Source organism: Musa acuminata, chromosome BXJ1-4, assembly GCF_036884655.1.
Source record: "Musa acuminata AAA Group cultivar baxijiao chromosome BXJ1-4, Cavendish_Baxijiao_AAA, whole genome shotgun sequence".
NCBI lineage: Eukaryota > Viridiplantae > Streptophyta > Magnoliopsida > Zingiberales > Musaceae > Musa > Musa acuminata.
Window position 1 is genome coordinate 29677335 of NC_088330.1, and position 15689 is coordinate 29693023.

Here is a 15689-nt window from a genome sequence, read left to right on the forward strand (position 1 = left end):
CTAATTAAGATTATGAATATAATTAAAGCGATCAATTAAGTATATTTTACTAAAATAAAATCTTAAAAACAGTAAGAAAACAATTTTAGTACCAAATACGTTTTCAGAAACGTATTCTATATCTTCGTTTTCAGAAACAACAAGGCACACAAACAAGTCCTCCTAATGCAAACGGATCTCTCTCGGTCGCTCCGACTTCACTGGGCCTAGACCATAGCCGTCTTTCTTTCCTCCCCCCTCTCATGGCGATCCCTTCCGACTCCGAAGGCGGCCCGAACCCTAAGCCCGGCGGAGTAAAGGACAAGGACGACGGAAAAGCGGTGCCTGAGGATACCACCAATGGCCTTGGTCGGGAAGGGGAAGAGGACGAGGACGAGGACGAGGACGAGATCGAGGAGGACGAGGAAGAAGACGGCGATGAGGAGGCGGAGGAAAAAGTAACCCCCTCCTCCGAGAGGAAGAATCTCGATCGCCTTCTCCGACGCCTCTCTGGAGGTCCCGTCCGCCTCCGCGTCCACGATGTCATCATCCGGGGCAACACTAAGACTAAGGACGCCCTTATCGAATCCGAGGTCCTTGACGCCTTCCGCACAGCCTCTTCAATGCAGGAGCTTCTCCAGGCTGCCGGCCTCGCCAACACGCGCCTCCGGCAGTTGGATATTTTCGATTCCGTCAACATTACGCTCGATTCCGGCCCCTCCGAGCTCCCTGGCACTGCTAATGTCGTCATCGATATTGTCGAGGCCAAGAATCCGCTCACGGGTGATTTTGGGGTGTATTCGAAGCCGGAGGTGAGATCTTCGATTTATTTTTTTTGTTTATCTTATTTGTCCTTTCCAATCTCTTAACTCCTTTATATTACTAGATCGCTTGGATATATATTATATTTTGTAACTTTGATTTGCAATTCTTCTCTGTTACAAACAAAATTATACATTAGGGCTTCAGCAAGTATTGAAGGGATTTTGAAGATAGATGACAAGTATCATGCTGTTGCTTCATCCTGACAGTTTACAATAGCCAATAATTTGGACAACTACCAAGTCATTGTGATAAGACTGCAAACAGAAAAGAAAAGTATTTTTACCCACTTTATAGAGTATGATGAGTCCATGAAAAAGATGCTGGTATTTGAAAATTTTGAACTAATGCAGTATTGTGATAGGACAGATCATAATGCGTAGGGATGAAAAGAGCATTAGTTTGAACCTAAGAATAGAGGACATGATATTTGAAATTCACCTCAAATGATAGTGGCTAAAAGACATTATATTTCTTCACAAACTACTAACACCCCTTAGTATCTTATTTGAATATCACCAAGCAGCATTGGAACAATATTTTCTTATTCTAGGGATTCTTAACTTACCTTTAGCAGATTGTGGACATATTATGGCACTTCCTGATTTGTAGTATGTTTTAATCATCATAAACTTCTTACTGCATAAAGCTTAAAGCTTTATCCTCACATTTTTTATGGTTATTTTGGATTACTGAAAACTAGTGTTGACAATTCTAGTGGAAAATTACGAACAAGAAAAGTAATCCAAAGACAATACATCAAGATTTTCTCAATATGGAAACTTCCTAACTCTGATGTGACAACCTCAACCTGAGGTAAAGTTGTTTATACATACATTCCCTTAGAAAATAACGGTAGATCCTTTAAATATATTTTATATGTATGCATATATCTGTTGTGTGTGTGTTTGCCTTGAAGATTGCAAATTTGTTCTTGAGATAAGCTACCTTCTTTAGATTGTTGGAAATCTACTATGAGGGGTCAAATTGAGCAAAATCCCCCTTTCAAGTATTTCTCAGAATGACACGAGATGGATTCCACCTAAAAAGGATAAACCCAAGAATTAAGTTGGGTGGGAAACTAAGACTCTTTACGAGTTAGTGTGTTCCAAATATGTTATTGAATGTGCCATTATTGCAAAAATATCCTTGGTTGATCCTATATAAAGAATGCCTTGGTAAAATTAGTACTGACTTGTTTTAGGGGGACAAAGAATGCGAGGAGGAACGAGAGAAATTAGGGTTACCTCTAGATGACAATTAAGAAAACTAGGAAAGAGGGTTAGAAGGGAAAGAAGAGGGGATAAATTACTAATTAGCTCTAGGGTTACAGGTTACCTAAGGGTTGTTGGCGTTTGTGATTCAAGATGATCTCGTCGAGTTCAAGTCAAGTCAAATCCTCATTGTTGAAGCAAGATGCAACTCGTTCAAATCACATCCAATCTCCGTTGTTGAAGCAAGAGGTGACTTTTCCAAGTTAGGCCCACATCACCACACTACTTGGCCAAGTCCTAGTCCAAGCAGGACTCAATTTCTAGCAAAGATGGACGACCAAGAACAATGTTGCACAGGTAGGAGACACCCGCAACTCCTTGAGTGCCTAGGAGTTATCTCATCACCTGATCTCCTCAGGACTTTAGGTAATTGATACCTATATGAAGAGATTGTTGCCTTCTCAAGAAATGAAAGAAACCCTTCTCCGTGAGAAGCCAAATCACGAGAGAAACAAGCCTTCTTCCTTCGTTGGCCACCTACAACACCATAATTCTATCGCCAAGAGAGATCCTTTCTATCGACGGCCACCGACGATCCTTCGTCAAGGTGTTCCAATAAGATCCCTCAAAGTCCAACCGGTCTAGAGCCTGCTCTAGTTGAGAGAACTAGAGGAGAAAGCAGAAGAGGCGTTGCTACCCATAATCAGGCCGTTGAGATCCTTGTTTCGAGTTGCCAACTAGTGCAAGCCCTCGTCTTCGACCCTTCTAGCAAGTCAGAGGCCTCAACGTTTTCCTAAACCTCTATCATACTAAAATTGGTTGATTCTGATATGGCTGGGATTGGATTAGATTGACACTCCTGAATCCTTCCTTTTGTTCCCCTTTATAATCCCTCGAAAGAAAATTAAGAGAAATAAAACAAAAATGTGGGAAAAAGGTTTTGTTGTGGCGAACAATAAGAAAAGGCAAAGGGGAAAAGTGCAGAACACTACTCTGTTTTCTCGGCTGATGTATCTGAGCCAGCTAACAGTGAAAAAGGAGAGGAGATGGAGAAGAGGATCAGGATAGGACACAACCCAATCTGCAGTAATAAACAAGCAAGGGAAAGAGTGTGAACTGTCTCCTACTGGAAGCTTCTCTTCTTTGAGGGAGAGGGGTGCCTCTAAATAAAGATAGAGAAAGAAGATTATTGCAGTAATAACACAAAGAATTCTTTTTCTAAAGCGAGATAGAGAAGAAATACTAAACTGCTTTCTTGCAATAATAAAAAAACTGTCTTGAACAATGCTTGCTGCATTTACATCCAGTGACATATCTTGCCATCCTACAAGTCATACAAAAAGAGACTTTTATAGGTCCTAACAGAAAAGTAATGTGTCTAAACATGAGGACTCTTCAACACCAAATAGACTCAAAAGGATCTTGGAAAGTTTCTTAAGTATCAGTTAAAAGGAATGATGGAAATATATGAAAAATGATAGTAAATGTGCCACTTTCCTCCTATTGATCCTTGCCTTTGTCATGTATTAAGTTGCTCAAGACTGATGTAGGAATCTTGTGTGGTTAAGGTCCATTTTAGCCCTTGTGGTTTTGGCCATGGATCACTTAAGCCCTTATGGTTTACTCGTGTCTAAAATAACCCGTACATTTTAAAAAACATAGCATATAAGCCCCTACCATCAAGTCTGAGTTAACAGACATTAGAGTCTGCTTACATGGTATGCTGACTCATAATAAACCATTAATATAATGACATATGTAATTTAAGTTTAAAAAATGGTTAAGGTCCATCTTGTTAAGGAAGAGGAAGCGACGGAGGTCGTAATGATGGACGAACGCGGAGAGGCAGAGGCGGAGGTGAGGGAGGGTTGGACCACCACGTCGTAGGCGCGACAGGTGGGGCGCAAGAGAGGACGAAATGAGAGGCGGTGGGGACGAAGATGCTCAAGAGAGGAAGAGGGACCAAGAGACTACTGTGTGCCTAGCTTTGGATTGGTCGATGCACATCTACCTTAGGCAGGATCGGAAGCTCCTGAGCTCATCATCAATGTGGGAGAGGCTATGTGCGTATGACGTCCTACTAGGCAGTAGCGACTCGGTGTTGTTGCTGGTGGTTGCTTCCACGACGATGCCTTCTCCCGTCATTGACGATGGTTTCATTTTTTTTTAACTTAAATTGCATGTGTCATTATATTAATGGTTTATTGTGAGTCAGTATGTCACGTAAACAAATTATAACGTTTGTTAACTCAGACTTGACGGGAGGAGCTTATATGCTATATTTTTAAAAATATAAGGGTTATTTTAGACACAAATAAACCATAATGGCTTAAGTGGTCCATGGCCAAAACCATAGGGTCTAAAATGGACCTTAACCCAATCTTTTGCCCTTTGGAGGTCTTTGGAAGAACACAAGTAGCCCTAATTGATATGGAAAAGTACCATTTCCAAGTGGTAAGCTTAGATACAACTTACAAGAAACCAGAGGCCATATAAAGGGTAATGATGGCTCTAGAAAGCAGCTCTTCTGTGCTTCAAGATTTATAGGGTAACTAATCGGAAATGGAAAATAAAAATTCTTACATTGCAAATTTCTTTACTACTTGTTCTGATGTTCTATCCCCTTTTTATGGCTCAACATTAGCATTTTGTTTTTCCAGTAGCTACCTCTTAAGGTCAATATGGAGACAGTTTTGAAAAATTCCCTTCTTTGTAATCTTCTATACATCTTTGCATATAATATTTTTTAAGCATGTAGGACAAAACTTTAAAAAATATATATGATGCTCTGTTTATGTGCTAGTAGTCCATATAATAAAGGCATTTGTTGTAGAATGGTTAACTTAGCAAAAAGTAGATGTATTTAATGTGGAAACAATTGAAAAATGTCCTTTTTATGGTTTTCATGGTAATATTACATCTGCATCTATCTTCTCTTTTTTAATTATTTCCATATGTGTCTTTTAGTCATCTGTTTGAATTATTTGCAATTTTGCATAACATTTGACTGATGATATCAAAGGTCAAGTTCTTGAAAAGGGGTAATGATTGTGATTCTGAAAACACTTTATTAGGTTGATGGATGGCTTGATGCATTTTTTGTGAGATAACTAATCTTTTGGGATTGGAATTCTGTTCATGCATTTCATAGTTGTGACTTTTGCAGGCTAGATCTTGGTCACTTGAAGGATCACTGAAGCTCAAAAACTTGTTTGGCTATGGTGATATTTTGGATGCTTCTGGGGCTTATGGTTTTGATCAAACATCCGAGATAAGTGCTGGAGTGTCCTTACCCAGATTCAAAGCAATATCAACTCCTCTTATGGCTCGAGTTTCATTGCTCTCTCATGATTGGTTGAAGTTTTCATCATACAAGGAACGGCTATTGGGACTTTCTTTTGGTTTGATATCAACTAGAAATCATGACCTGACTTACAATCTTACATGGCGAAACTTATCCGATCCATCACGTGTGTCATCCAAATCAATACGGAGACAGTTGGGACATAGTCTTCTCTCCTCAGTAAAATACACGTTCAGGGTTGATCATAGAGATTCGCATCTGAGGCCAACACGTGGATTTGCTTTCCTATCAACTTCTCAAGTTGGTGGTCTTGGACCAGATAGTAGGATCTTGCGATTTATTAGGCAGGTATAATTGCAAATCTTCTCTCCTGTTCTTGTAACATAGAAGTTGGATCAAGTTATGGAGTTTTAGTGATAACTTATATGGTATTTAGTTTTTCTGATGGTTGAAATTGTAATGTGATATACTAATTTTGCTGTTCTGAGTAAAAGATCTATTAATTTAAGGTAAAACTGTTGATATTAAAGTTTATTGTTGTCCTTTCTCATCCGCCTCGACTCTGGTGATAGAAGAGACAAATGATTAGTTTAGTTTTTAAGAATTTTACAATGGAAGGGATGTTCATTATGTTTTATATGGTTATACTAGGAGGCAGACAAACTGTGTCAAATTTTATCTCATCAGAGTTTTACACCTCTTGGAGTTTTGCCCCCTGCAAGGTTTGGGGGATAATATATTGGTGTTCACTCCCATTGGAGGTGATAAGTGGTGTAGAAGATGGCAATTTTAATGTATGAAATCTTGATGCATTTTACTGACCCATCATATTGGTAAAACAACTGGCAAGAATAATCTATGATAGAATTTCAATATTTCATTTAGAGTATTTCATTTCTTATTGAAGGTGGAGAAAGATAGGTACAGAAGATTGAAGTAAATTAGTAGCTGATGTTGAAATAAATTCTTGTAATAATTCACAAGAAGGTTCATAAGTAAATTTGAAGGACATTAATTATGAGGTTGTGACGAATGGATAATGCCTGCATAAAAACTTTTTTGTTTTTGACATATGTTGTTTTTAGCTACTAAAGAAAATTCACAGAGCATGAAAGCATTTAATAGTTTTTAACTTTAATTATTGGTGTAAACTCTTTACTAGGGAATACAAAAGTCACTGTCGTATTTACACCCTGTGAGATAAAAAAGAATGGAAGAATGCAAGCTCTTCTTTAATGTGTTTATAGGATGTCACCAGGTGAATTTGTGATAATTCATATCAAAACTAACTAGAAATTATGTAAAGATGGAGATGTACTATTACAATATAAAAATCATTTGATTAGAAGATGGGTTCAGAGCTGGCTTGGAGTCATGATGTGATTACCTTACGATGGAGCCATGCTATACAATGTGGGAACAGTTTACTGGTCAAGGTGTAGATATTCTTATTTCATGTTGTGGTTGGCAGAGGTCTAGGAGCTAATGGGTGAGGACTGTTGGGATGATTTGTCCTCTCACAAGACTGTTCACTGACTTTTTGGTATTAATTAGTGGTTAAAGTTGTGTTTTTTAGATATCTTAGTAGGATAACTGTTGGTATATGCATTTTAGAGTACAAAATCAGGCATGTTCCTGGTCAATGGCATATGAATATTTTTCTTGTTCAAATAAATGTTGAAATGTATACATTTCTCATTGTTCTCTGCTTCTTTTTTCTTGTAACAGGAGTTTGATCTTAGAGGAGCTTTCCCCCTGGGATTTTACCATGCTGCTGTCAACTTTGGAGTTGCAGCAGGTGCTATACTGCCATGGGGAAGTGGATTTATGAACTCGACAACACCATTATCTGAACGATTCTACATGGGTGGTCAATCTTCACCTGTTTGCAACTTGGGAGGGCCTACTTCGTTGTTGGGGTTTAAGTTAAGAGGATTAGGACCATCTGACTTACGAAGAGTGATTCCACCCAAACGTGGTGAAGATGAAGCTACTACCTCTTCTGAAAGGGATGCCTCAGGCAGCATTACGTCTCCAGGCAGGGATGTAACTGGAGGTGATTTTGCAGTTACTGCCTTTGCCGACCTTTCATTTGATCTACCTCTAAAGGTGTTCAGAGAGTCTGGAGTGCATGGTCATGTGTTCATCAATGCTGGAAATCTTGTCAAATTAACGGACGATGAGTTCAAGAATTTCTCAGTCAAGAGGTTCTTGGAGATGTTTAGGAGTTCTGCTGGGTTTGGCATAATTTTCCCCACCAGATTCTTTCGAATGGAGGTTCATCTCTTTTTAATTTTCATGCAAAACAGTCTCTAAATTTTTCTGTGCTCTAACAATATGTGTGTTTTGTTTACAGATTAACTACTGTTATATATTGAAACAGTTCCAGCATGACCATGGAAAAACAGGCATACAGTTTAGTTTCTCCACTCCATAGATTTGCCTATTCGACGATGAAAGCTCCAGATTTTTTCCAGTCTTGCACTAGTCTGTGTTTTTGCTGTTTTGCTTTTGTTAAAATGAGAAGCTTGGTTCCAAAGGCAAGAGAAAAGCCTGATTGATAAATTTTCTCAATATGAAGTTTTTTACTGACTATTTCTCGGACTTTGCTCCATGTATCTCCACAATAATTTGCTCAACTGATTCCTCTATTAGAAGTGGATCCACCATGCTGGTTTTTACTCATAAGGTATAAGAAAAGTCAAGCTTGTTAGAAAGTGGTGTGGCCATCATCATTTCTGTATTTCTGATGATGTATGGGACGCTACGTGTGAGTTGAAGTTTTCTGTGTCGTTCGTAGCACTAGAGATGGTATCAGTCAACTTAGAGGTGACTGTCGTTGTTCACTGTGTCTGGAGGTGGGAAGCTTTCGTGTTTGCTGTCATCCTCTACTCGCACCTGCAATTGGCGTTTCTCGACACCATCCATTCTTATGCCGAAGCTGTATTGGCAAGTTGATTGATGGTCTCGTCTTGTGTTGATTTGGATGGTTGTGGTGTTGTGATTTTATACTTTGTCGATATAGAGTTTATTGTTCATAAAAAGAAAATTTGATTTCGCTAAGAAAAGTTTTCAATGCTTTTTGTAACCATATATTCAAAGTTTCCTGAATTTACTTTGACAAGTTTTGGACTCCATTTTATTATTTTTTGTAATAAACCAAAAGAACAGTATAATCATATCCAAAACTTATTATTTTTCAACCAAACTTTCATAATTGCTTTCGAACTAATTAATAAGTACATATATTACAAATTGATTCATGGATTTATCAAATTTAGTTGGACTTGTAAAAATTCAACTCATTCACAAACTAAATCTATCATAAAAGGCTCGTTAAAAATATTTTTAACAATAATGAGAAGTCATATCATTTTGTGTATATAAGGCCATTTATTTCTAGAAATTTTTAGTTTAATTTGACAATTTTCGAACCTATTTTCAATAGGGCCCAAAAACAATATAACTACATACAAATCTTGCATATAAGAACCTGTCCATATGTTCTAATTTTTAAGAAACCATTGCATTGGATATCTATCTTTTTTTTTTTATTTAGAGAATCTTTTTTATATTTTTATGATTTATTTATAATCTAAAAATTTATGATTTTTATATATTCTCTGTTTTTATTTTCACCAAAATATGTTGAATCCATACAAGATATTTTTAATATTTAAGCTTCTAAATAGATGAATCACTTATAGTAAAAATTTTGTCCAAAAATATTAAGCCATGATATTCTATACACTGTTTTATGGTGAGTCAAACAAAAAATAAGAACTAGTCCAAATACTTCAATTTTTTTATAAAAGATTTGAATTGGATCTAGACAGATATCCATGACTATTTTAAATTTTAGAGTTTTTTTTTATACTTTTCTGATTTATTCTAAATCTGAATAGTTAATAATTTTCTTAATTTTGCTTTTTTTATTCCACCAAACATGATGAATCCTTGTAATTTTTTTAATATTTAAGCTTCTAAATAGATGGATAACCTATGGGAAAAATTTGATCTAAAATAGTCAACTTCTTGTATACAAAATATTCTTTTTGTTGTCAAACTAAAAATAGTGTATCGTATATAAAGACTAGTTCAAATATTCTAATTTTTTTATGAAAGCTTTTAGATGGATCCACATGGATATCTATTATTTTCTTCTAATTTAGACAATCTTTTTGATATTTTTCTGATTTATTCAAATCTGAACAGTTTGTGATTTTTCTATTTTCTCTAAGTTTTTTTATTTCTCCTTTAATATGTTGGATCCATGTAATATTTTTTAATATTTGAGCTTCTAAATAGATGAACAAACCAAAAATAATATATCACATATAAGGATTGGTTCAAATACTTGAAATTTTGAACCTTATGATTTTCCTATTTGCTCCGTATTTTCTCCATTTGCAGCAAAACATGATGGATGGATCTTTATTATGTTTTTTCATGTTTTTGTTAGGAACGAGTCGGTACTAAGAGGGGGTGAATTAGTGCAGCGGTAAAAATTACGTCGGTTAGAAAAACCTTCGTACGATAAAATCTGATTTCGACGAAAACTGTTTCGGAAATATCTTTAAATTGAAAGCATATGGAAGTATAGTTGATGTAAAGCAAGGAAGGCAGTTTGCAGTTAAGATATAAGGATTGGTTCAAATATAAGGAACGAGTCGGCACTAAGAGGGGGGGTGAATTAGTGCAGCGGTAAAAATTACGTCGGTTAGAAAAACCTTCGTACGATAAAATCTGATTTCGACGAAAACTATTTCGGAAATATCTTTAAATTGAAAGCATATGGAAGTATAGTTGATGTAAAGCAAGGAAGGCAATTTACGGTTAAGATAAATGACAAAATAGAAATGCAAACCGATTTATAGTGGTTCGGTCGTCGTGACCTACATCCACTCCACCGATTCCTCTTTCGTCGAGGCCACCAACATCCACTATCGATCTTCCTTTAATAGGCGAAGATCAACCTCCTTCTTACACCCCTCTTCTCCTTTTACTGGGTTTAGGAGACAACCCTTACAAGCATTCACTCCTCTCTCAAACTATTCTAACACTTAAACTAGAAGAGAAGAATTCTCATAAGAGATTACAATAGCGTTTTTTCCTCTTTAAATTATTGTGCTTGTATATGTTAACCAGGGATGAGAGGGGTATTTATAGGCTTCAAGTTGATTCAAACTTGGAACCTAAAAAAGTCTCATCGCAGGTTTCCTAGGTACTGGCGATACCACCACCGTTCCTGGGTGGTACTACCGCCGTAGGATCTGGTATTAGGCGGTACCACCGCCGATCAGGGGTGGTACCACCGCTGGCACATTGTTGTTGGCGGTACCACCACCTAGCTTGGGCGGTACCACTGTCCAGATTTCCTGGGGTGATGTTCCCAAGCGGTGCCACCGTCGGCCAGGCTTTCAGCACCTAGGTTGGGCCTTGAGTCCGGTCCAAACCAGCCCAACTTCGGGGCCAGTTGGCCCCTAACATAGTTGATGGGATTACCTCTCAATCCCAACTCTAATTATGTGCTAACTATGATTCCTAAGACATATTCTAAGTAAGGTAAGTCCAATTTCTTCTGACGAGCTTTCGGCGATCTTCCGACGAACTTCTGACGATCTCTCGGTAATATTCCGACGGACTCCTAGCAAGCTCCTAGACTTCACGACGATCTTCTTGGAAAGTTCCTACAAGCTTCTTTAGCAATCTCTTGAACTTCTCGGTTGGTTCCGGTAGAACTTCCGATAAACGTCCGGACTTCTGACGAACTCTCGAACTCCCAACGAAATCGCATTCTTGACTCTGGGATTTCATTTTGCTTTATGCCTTGCTATCGTAGTTAATCCTGCATACATAAAAATACACTTCAATCTATACAATTATTATTAAGCATAAATCATGTTGTTCGGCATGTTATTGGTCCATCGACGCTTCATCCGATTTTTCGGTGCATCGTCCTCTCTTGCGCCCTATTACCCAATTGGCTAGTTGACCTTGCAACTCCGATATACTTGGCCCAATATCTGCTCTTCTTGGCCTGATACCTGAATCCATGGCCCGAAGTCTTCTGTCGATACGTCGACCGATCCTCCGGCCCGACGTCCAATCTTCTGACATATTTTCCTCTGACCTAACATGATTCTTCCTACTTTAATTGTCTCTCCCTGATCGAAGCATCCTGTGTCACTCAAAACGCAGATTAAATCAAAATTCGAGATTCAATAATTTTAACTTTTACGTAGATGGACAATCTATTATAAAAATTTGGTCAACAAAATCAACTTCTAATATACAATACATAATTTTTAAAGTCAAACCAAAAAAGTGTATTGTATACCGGGACTAATATAAATGATTTGAAATTTTCAATAAAGCTTTGAATTGGACCTAGTTGGACATCTATCATTTTTTTTTAATTTAGATATTTTTTATTTATTTAAAATTGAATAGTATGCGGATTTTTTTATTTTTTGTAATATTTTTTTATATTTTAGCTTCTAAATAGATTGATAACCTATGGTAAAAATTTAGCCTAAAAATTAAATAAAAAATAATTTTCAAGAAAGAATATATCACAAAGACTGGTTCAAATGCTGTAAAAATTTTCAAGAAAGGAATGCATTGCACCTAGATGAATATCTATCATCTTTTTGCTAATTTAGAATATTTTTTGATATTTTATTTATTCAAAAACTGAATAGTCTGTGATTTTTTTTATTTTCACCAAGTTATTTCATTTTCACCAAAATATATTGGATCCATGCAATATTTTTTTAAATATTTGAGTTTCTAAATATATAGACAATTTATGGTAAAAATTTGGTATGAAAATATTAAGCCCTAATATCTGAAACATTAATTTTGAGGTCAAACCAAAAATAATGTATTGCATATACGGACCCATTAAAATGCTCTGAATTTTTTCTAAAAACCTTGAATTGGATCTAGATGGACATCTTTCACTGATACCCTATTTTGAAGAATTTTTTTTATTTATGTTTTTTTTATTTTCACCAAAACATGATGGATCCATATAATATTTTTTGACATTTGACCTTCTAAATAGATGAACAACTTATGGTAAAAATTTGGTCTAAGAATGTCAACTCCTAGTATATGATATAGTATTTCTGTGATCAAATTAAAAAATAATATATAATATACAACGACTAATTTAGAGAATTTTTCATCATTTTTATTTATTTAGAATCTAAATAATTTGTGCCTTTCCTATATATATATATATATATATATATATATATATATATATATATATATATATATATATATATTATTTCCATCCAAATATGATTGATCCATATAATATTTTTTAATATTTAAGCTTCTAAATATATGGACAACATTTGATAAAAAATTAGTCTAAAAAATTCAACTCTCGGTATACAATACATTTTTTTCGAGATCAAACTAAAATATATATATATATATATATATATATATATATATATATATATAAATATATATATATATATATATATATATATATATATATATATATATACACACGAAAATTTTTGAGAAAGTTTTGAATTGGGCCTAAATGGACATCTATCATCTTTTCTTCTAGTTTATAGGATTTTTTTGATATTTTTTATTTATTCAGAATTTGAATAGTGTGCGAGTTTCCTATTTTCTCATTGTTTTTTCATTTCCCCCAAACCATGACAGATCTACGCAATATTTTTTCACATCTTAGCTTCTAAATAGATGGATAACCTCTGATTAAAATTTGGTTCATAAAAATTAAGTCCTGATACCCAATACACTATATTTGCGGTCAAACAAAACAAATAATGTATCGCATATTATGATCGGTACAAATGCACAAAAAATATTATGATGGATATTTGTAATCTTTTTAATAATTTAAAGATCATTTTTGATATTTTTATTTATTCATAATCTGAAGAGCTTATGATTTTTTTTATTTCTTATGCGTTTTTCATTTCCTATTAAATATTTTGGATCCATGTAGTATTTTTTAATATTTGAGCTTCTAAATATATTGACAATCTTTGGTAAAAATTTGGTCCAAAAATATTAAGCCCTGATTTTTAATATATTATTTTTGTGGTTAAACCAAAAAAAATGCATTGCGTATAAAGACAGGTCCAAATACTCTAAAATTTTAATTTTAAATTAGACCCAAATGGACACTGTTATTAGTTTTCTATTTTAGATAGTTCTTTTGATTTTTTTTCAATTCAGAATCTGAATAGTTTATAAAAAGTTTTCTATATATTTTTTTATTTTCAACAAATCATGATGAATCCCTACAATGGTTGCTAACATTTAATTTTCTAAATAGATGGATAACTATGATAAAAATTTGATCAAAAAAATTAAGCCCTAATATCCAATGTCCTGTTTTTTGGGGTCAAATAAAAAATAATGTATCCTATAAACTAAATAGATATCTATTCTCCTTTTCCAAATTTGGAGAATTTTTTTAATATTTTTCTGATTTATTTAGAATCTAAATAATGTGTATTTTTTATTTTCTCTAAATTTTTTATTTCTACCAAAATATGTTAAATCCATGTAATATTTTTTTTAATATTTGAGATTCTAAATATATAGACAACCTATCATTAAAAAAATTATTGAGTCCTATTAAAAAATTGAGCCTTTTATGGTTAATTTTTTCTCTAATTTCAATTAAATCTCATAAATTTTGATACTTTTCTAAACTAATTTACAACCTTTGCACTTGTTAATTAGTTTTCAAGCAATTAGGAAAGTTTGATTAAAAATTAACAAGATTTGGATACAATTATATTATTTTGGGGACCTATTAAAAAATAATGTAGCTGAGTCCCAAACTCATCAAAATAAATTCAAACTTTCTAGATGGTCCTGGATACAAATAATAATAATAATAATAGTTAGATTTTTCATTTTTGAAAATTTAAATGAGCCTTTTTTTTAGCTAATTCAACATGTGAATGAGTTAGATTTTTTAATTTCAACTAAATTCCATAAATTTTGATACTTCCATGTACCAATTTGCAACATTTACTCTTAGTAATTAGTTCTGCAACAATTCTGAAAATTTAGTTCAAAAACTGACAAGATTTGGATACAATTGCATTGTTTTTGGTCCTATTGAAAAAATAATGTTATTGTGTTCAAAACTCATCAAAATAAATCCAAACTTTTTAAAGAAGGCCTTTGAAATCAACCAAAATACACAAAATGATCATTTTCATTTTTTAAATTTAAATGAGTCTTTTGTGGTTAATTTAACATGTGAATGGGTTGGATTTTTTTTTAATTTTAACTAAATTTAATAAGCTTTGATGCTTTCATAGACAAATAATAAGATTGTTAATTAGTTTGGAAGCAATTTTGAAATTTTGGTTCAAATAATAAGATTTTGACCAAAACTTATCAAGACAAACTAAATTTTCTGGAACCTTCTAAAGACTCTTAAGATACACAAAATAATAAGATTTTTTATTTTTCGGATTTTAAATGAGCCTATTATGATTAAAACAAAGAATGGCTTGGATTTTTCTAATTTCAACTAAATTTCATTAATCTTGATGCTTTCATGAACCAATTTGCAATATATATTTATTAATTATTTTTGAAAGAATTATGAAATTTTGGTTTAACAATAATAAGATTTGGATACAACTACTTTTTTATTGAAAAATAATTTAATTCTGTGTATAACTTGCCAAAATAAATTTAAACATGCTGAAAACCTTTTGAAATGATCTCAGATACACATGACATAATTTTTTATTTTACCATTTTTAATGAGCCTTTTATGATATATTCAGTATGTGAATGCAAAGCTTTTTTACAAAAATTCAGCTAAATTTGACAAATTTTGATGAATCTATGAACTAATTTAGTTTGAAAATAACAAGAATTGGATGTAACTATACTATTTTTTTAGCCTTATTGATAAATAGTGTAACTTGATCCAAATTTATCAAAACAAACCCAAACTTTCCTGACCCATTTGAAATGGTCTTAAATACACAAAATGACAAGATTCCTATTTTTGGATTTTAAATGAGCCTTTTGTGATTAATTCAGTCAGTGAATGAGTTATTTTTTCAATTTCAATAAAATTTCATAAATTTTGATGCTTTCATGGACTACTTTTGAACATTTATAGTTGTTAATTAGTTTGAAACTATTTATGAAAGTTTGGATTAGAAATAATAAGATTTAGATATAGTACATTATTTTGTGTGTCTGTTGAAAAATAGTGCAAAGTGACTCTAGAAACCTTTGAAATAGTACAAATACACAAAATGATAAGATTTTCCAATTTTTTAGATTTTATATGGCCCTTTTATAATTAATTCAACATGTGATGAGCTGGATTT

The 15689-nt window shown here is 33.7% G+C and overlaps 1 protein-coding gene across 1 annotated transcript; it reads left to right on the forward strand.

Moving 5' to 3' along the window:
• Positions 1-152: 152 nt before the first annotated feature.
• Positions 153-8007, forward strand: LOC135651973 (uncharacterized). The gene is made up of 4 exons (XM_065172676.1): positions 153-791; positions 5182-5667; positions 7048-7596; positions 7676-8007. The coding sequence occupies exons 1-4, from the start codon at positions 243-245 to the stop codon at positions 7754-7756; spliced, it is 1665 nt and encodes a 554-aa protein (XP_065028748.1). The 5' UTR covers positions 153-242; the 3' UTR covers positions 7757-8007.
• Positions 8008-15689: the final 7682 nt, after the last annotated feature.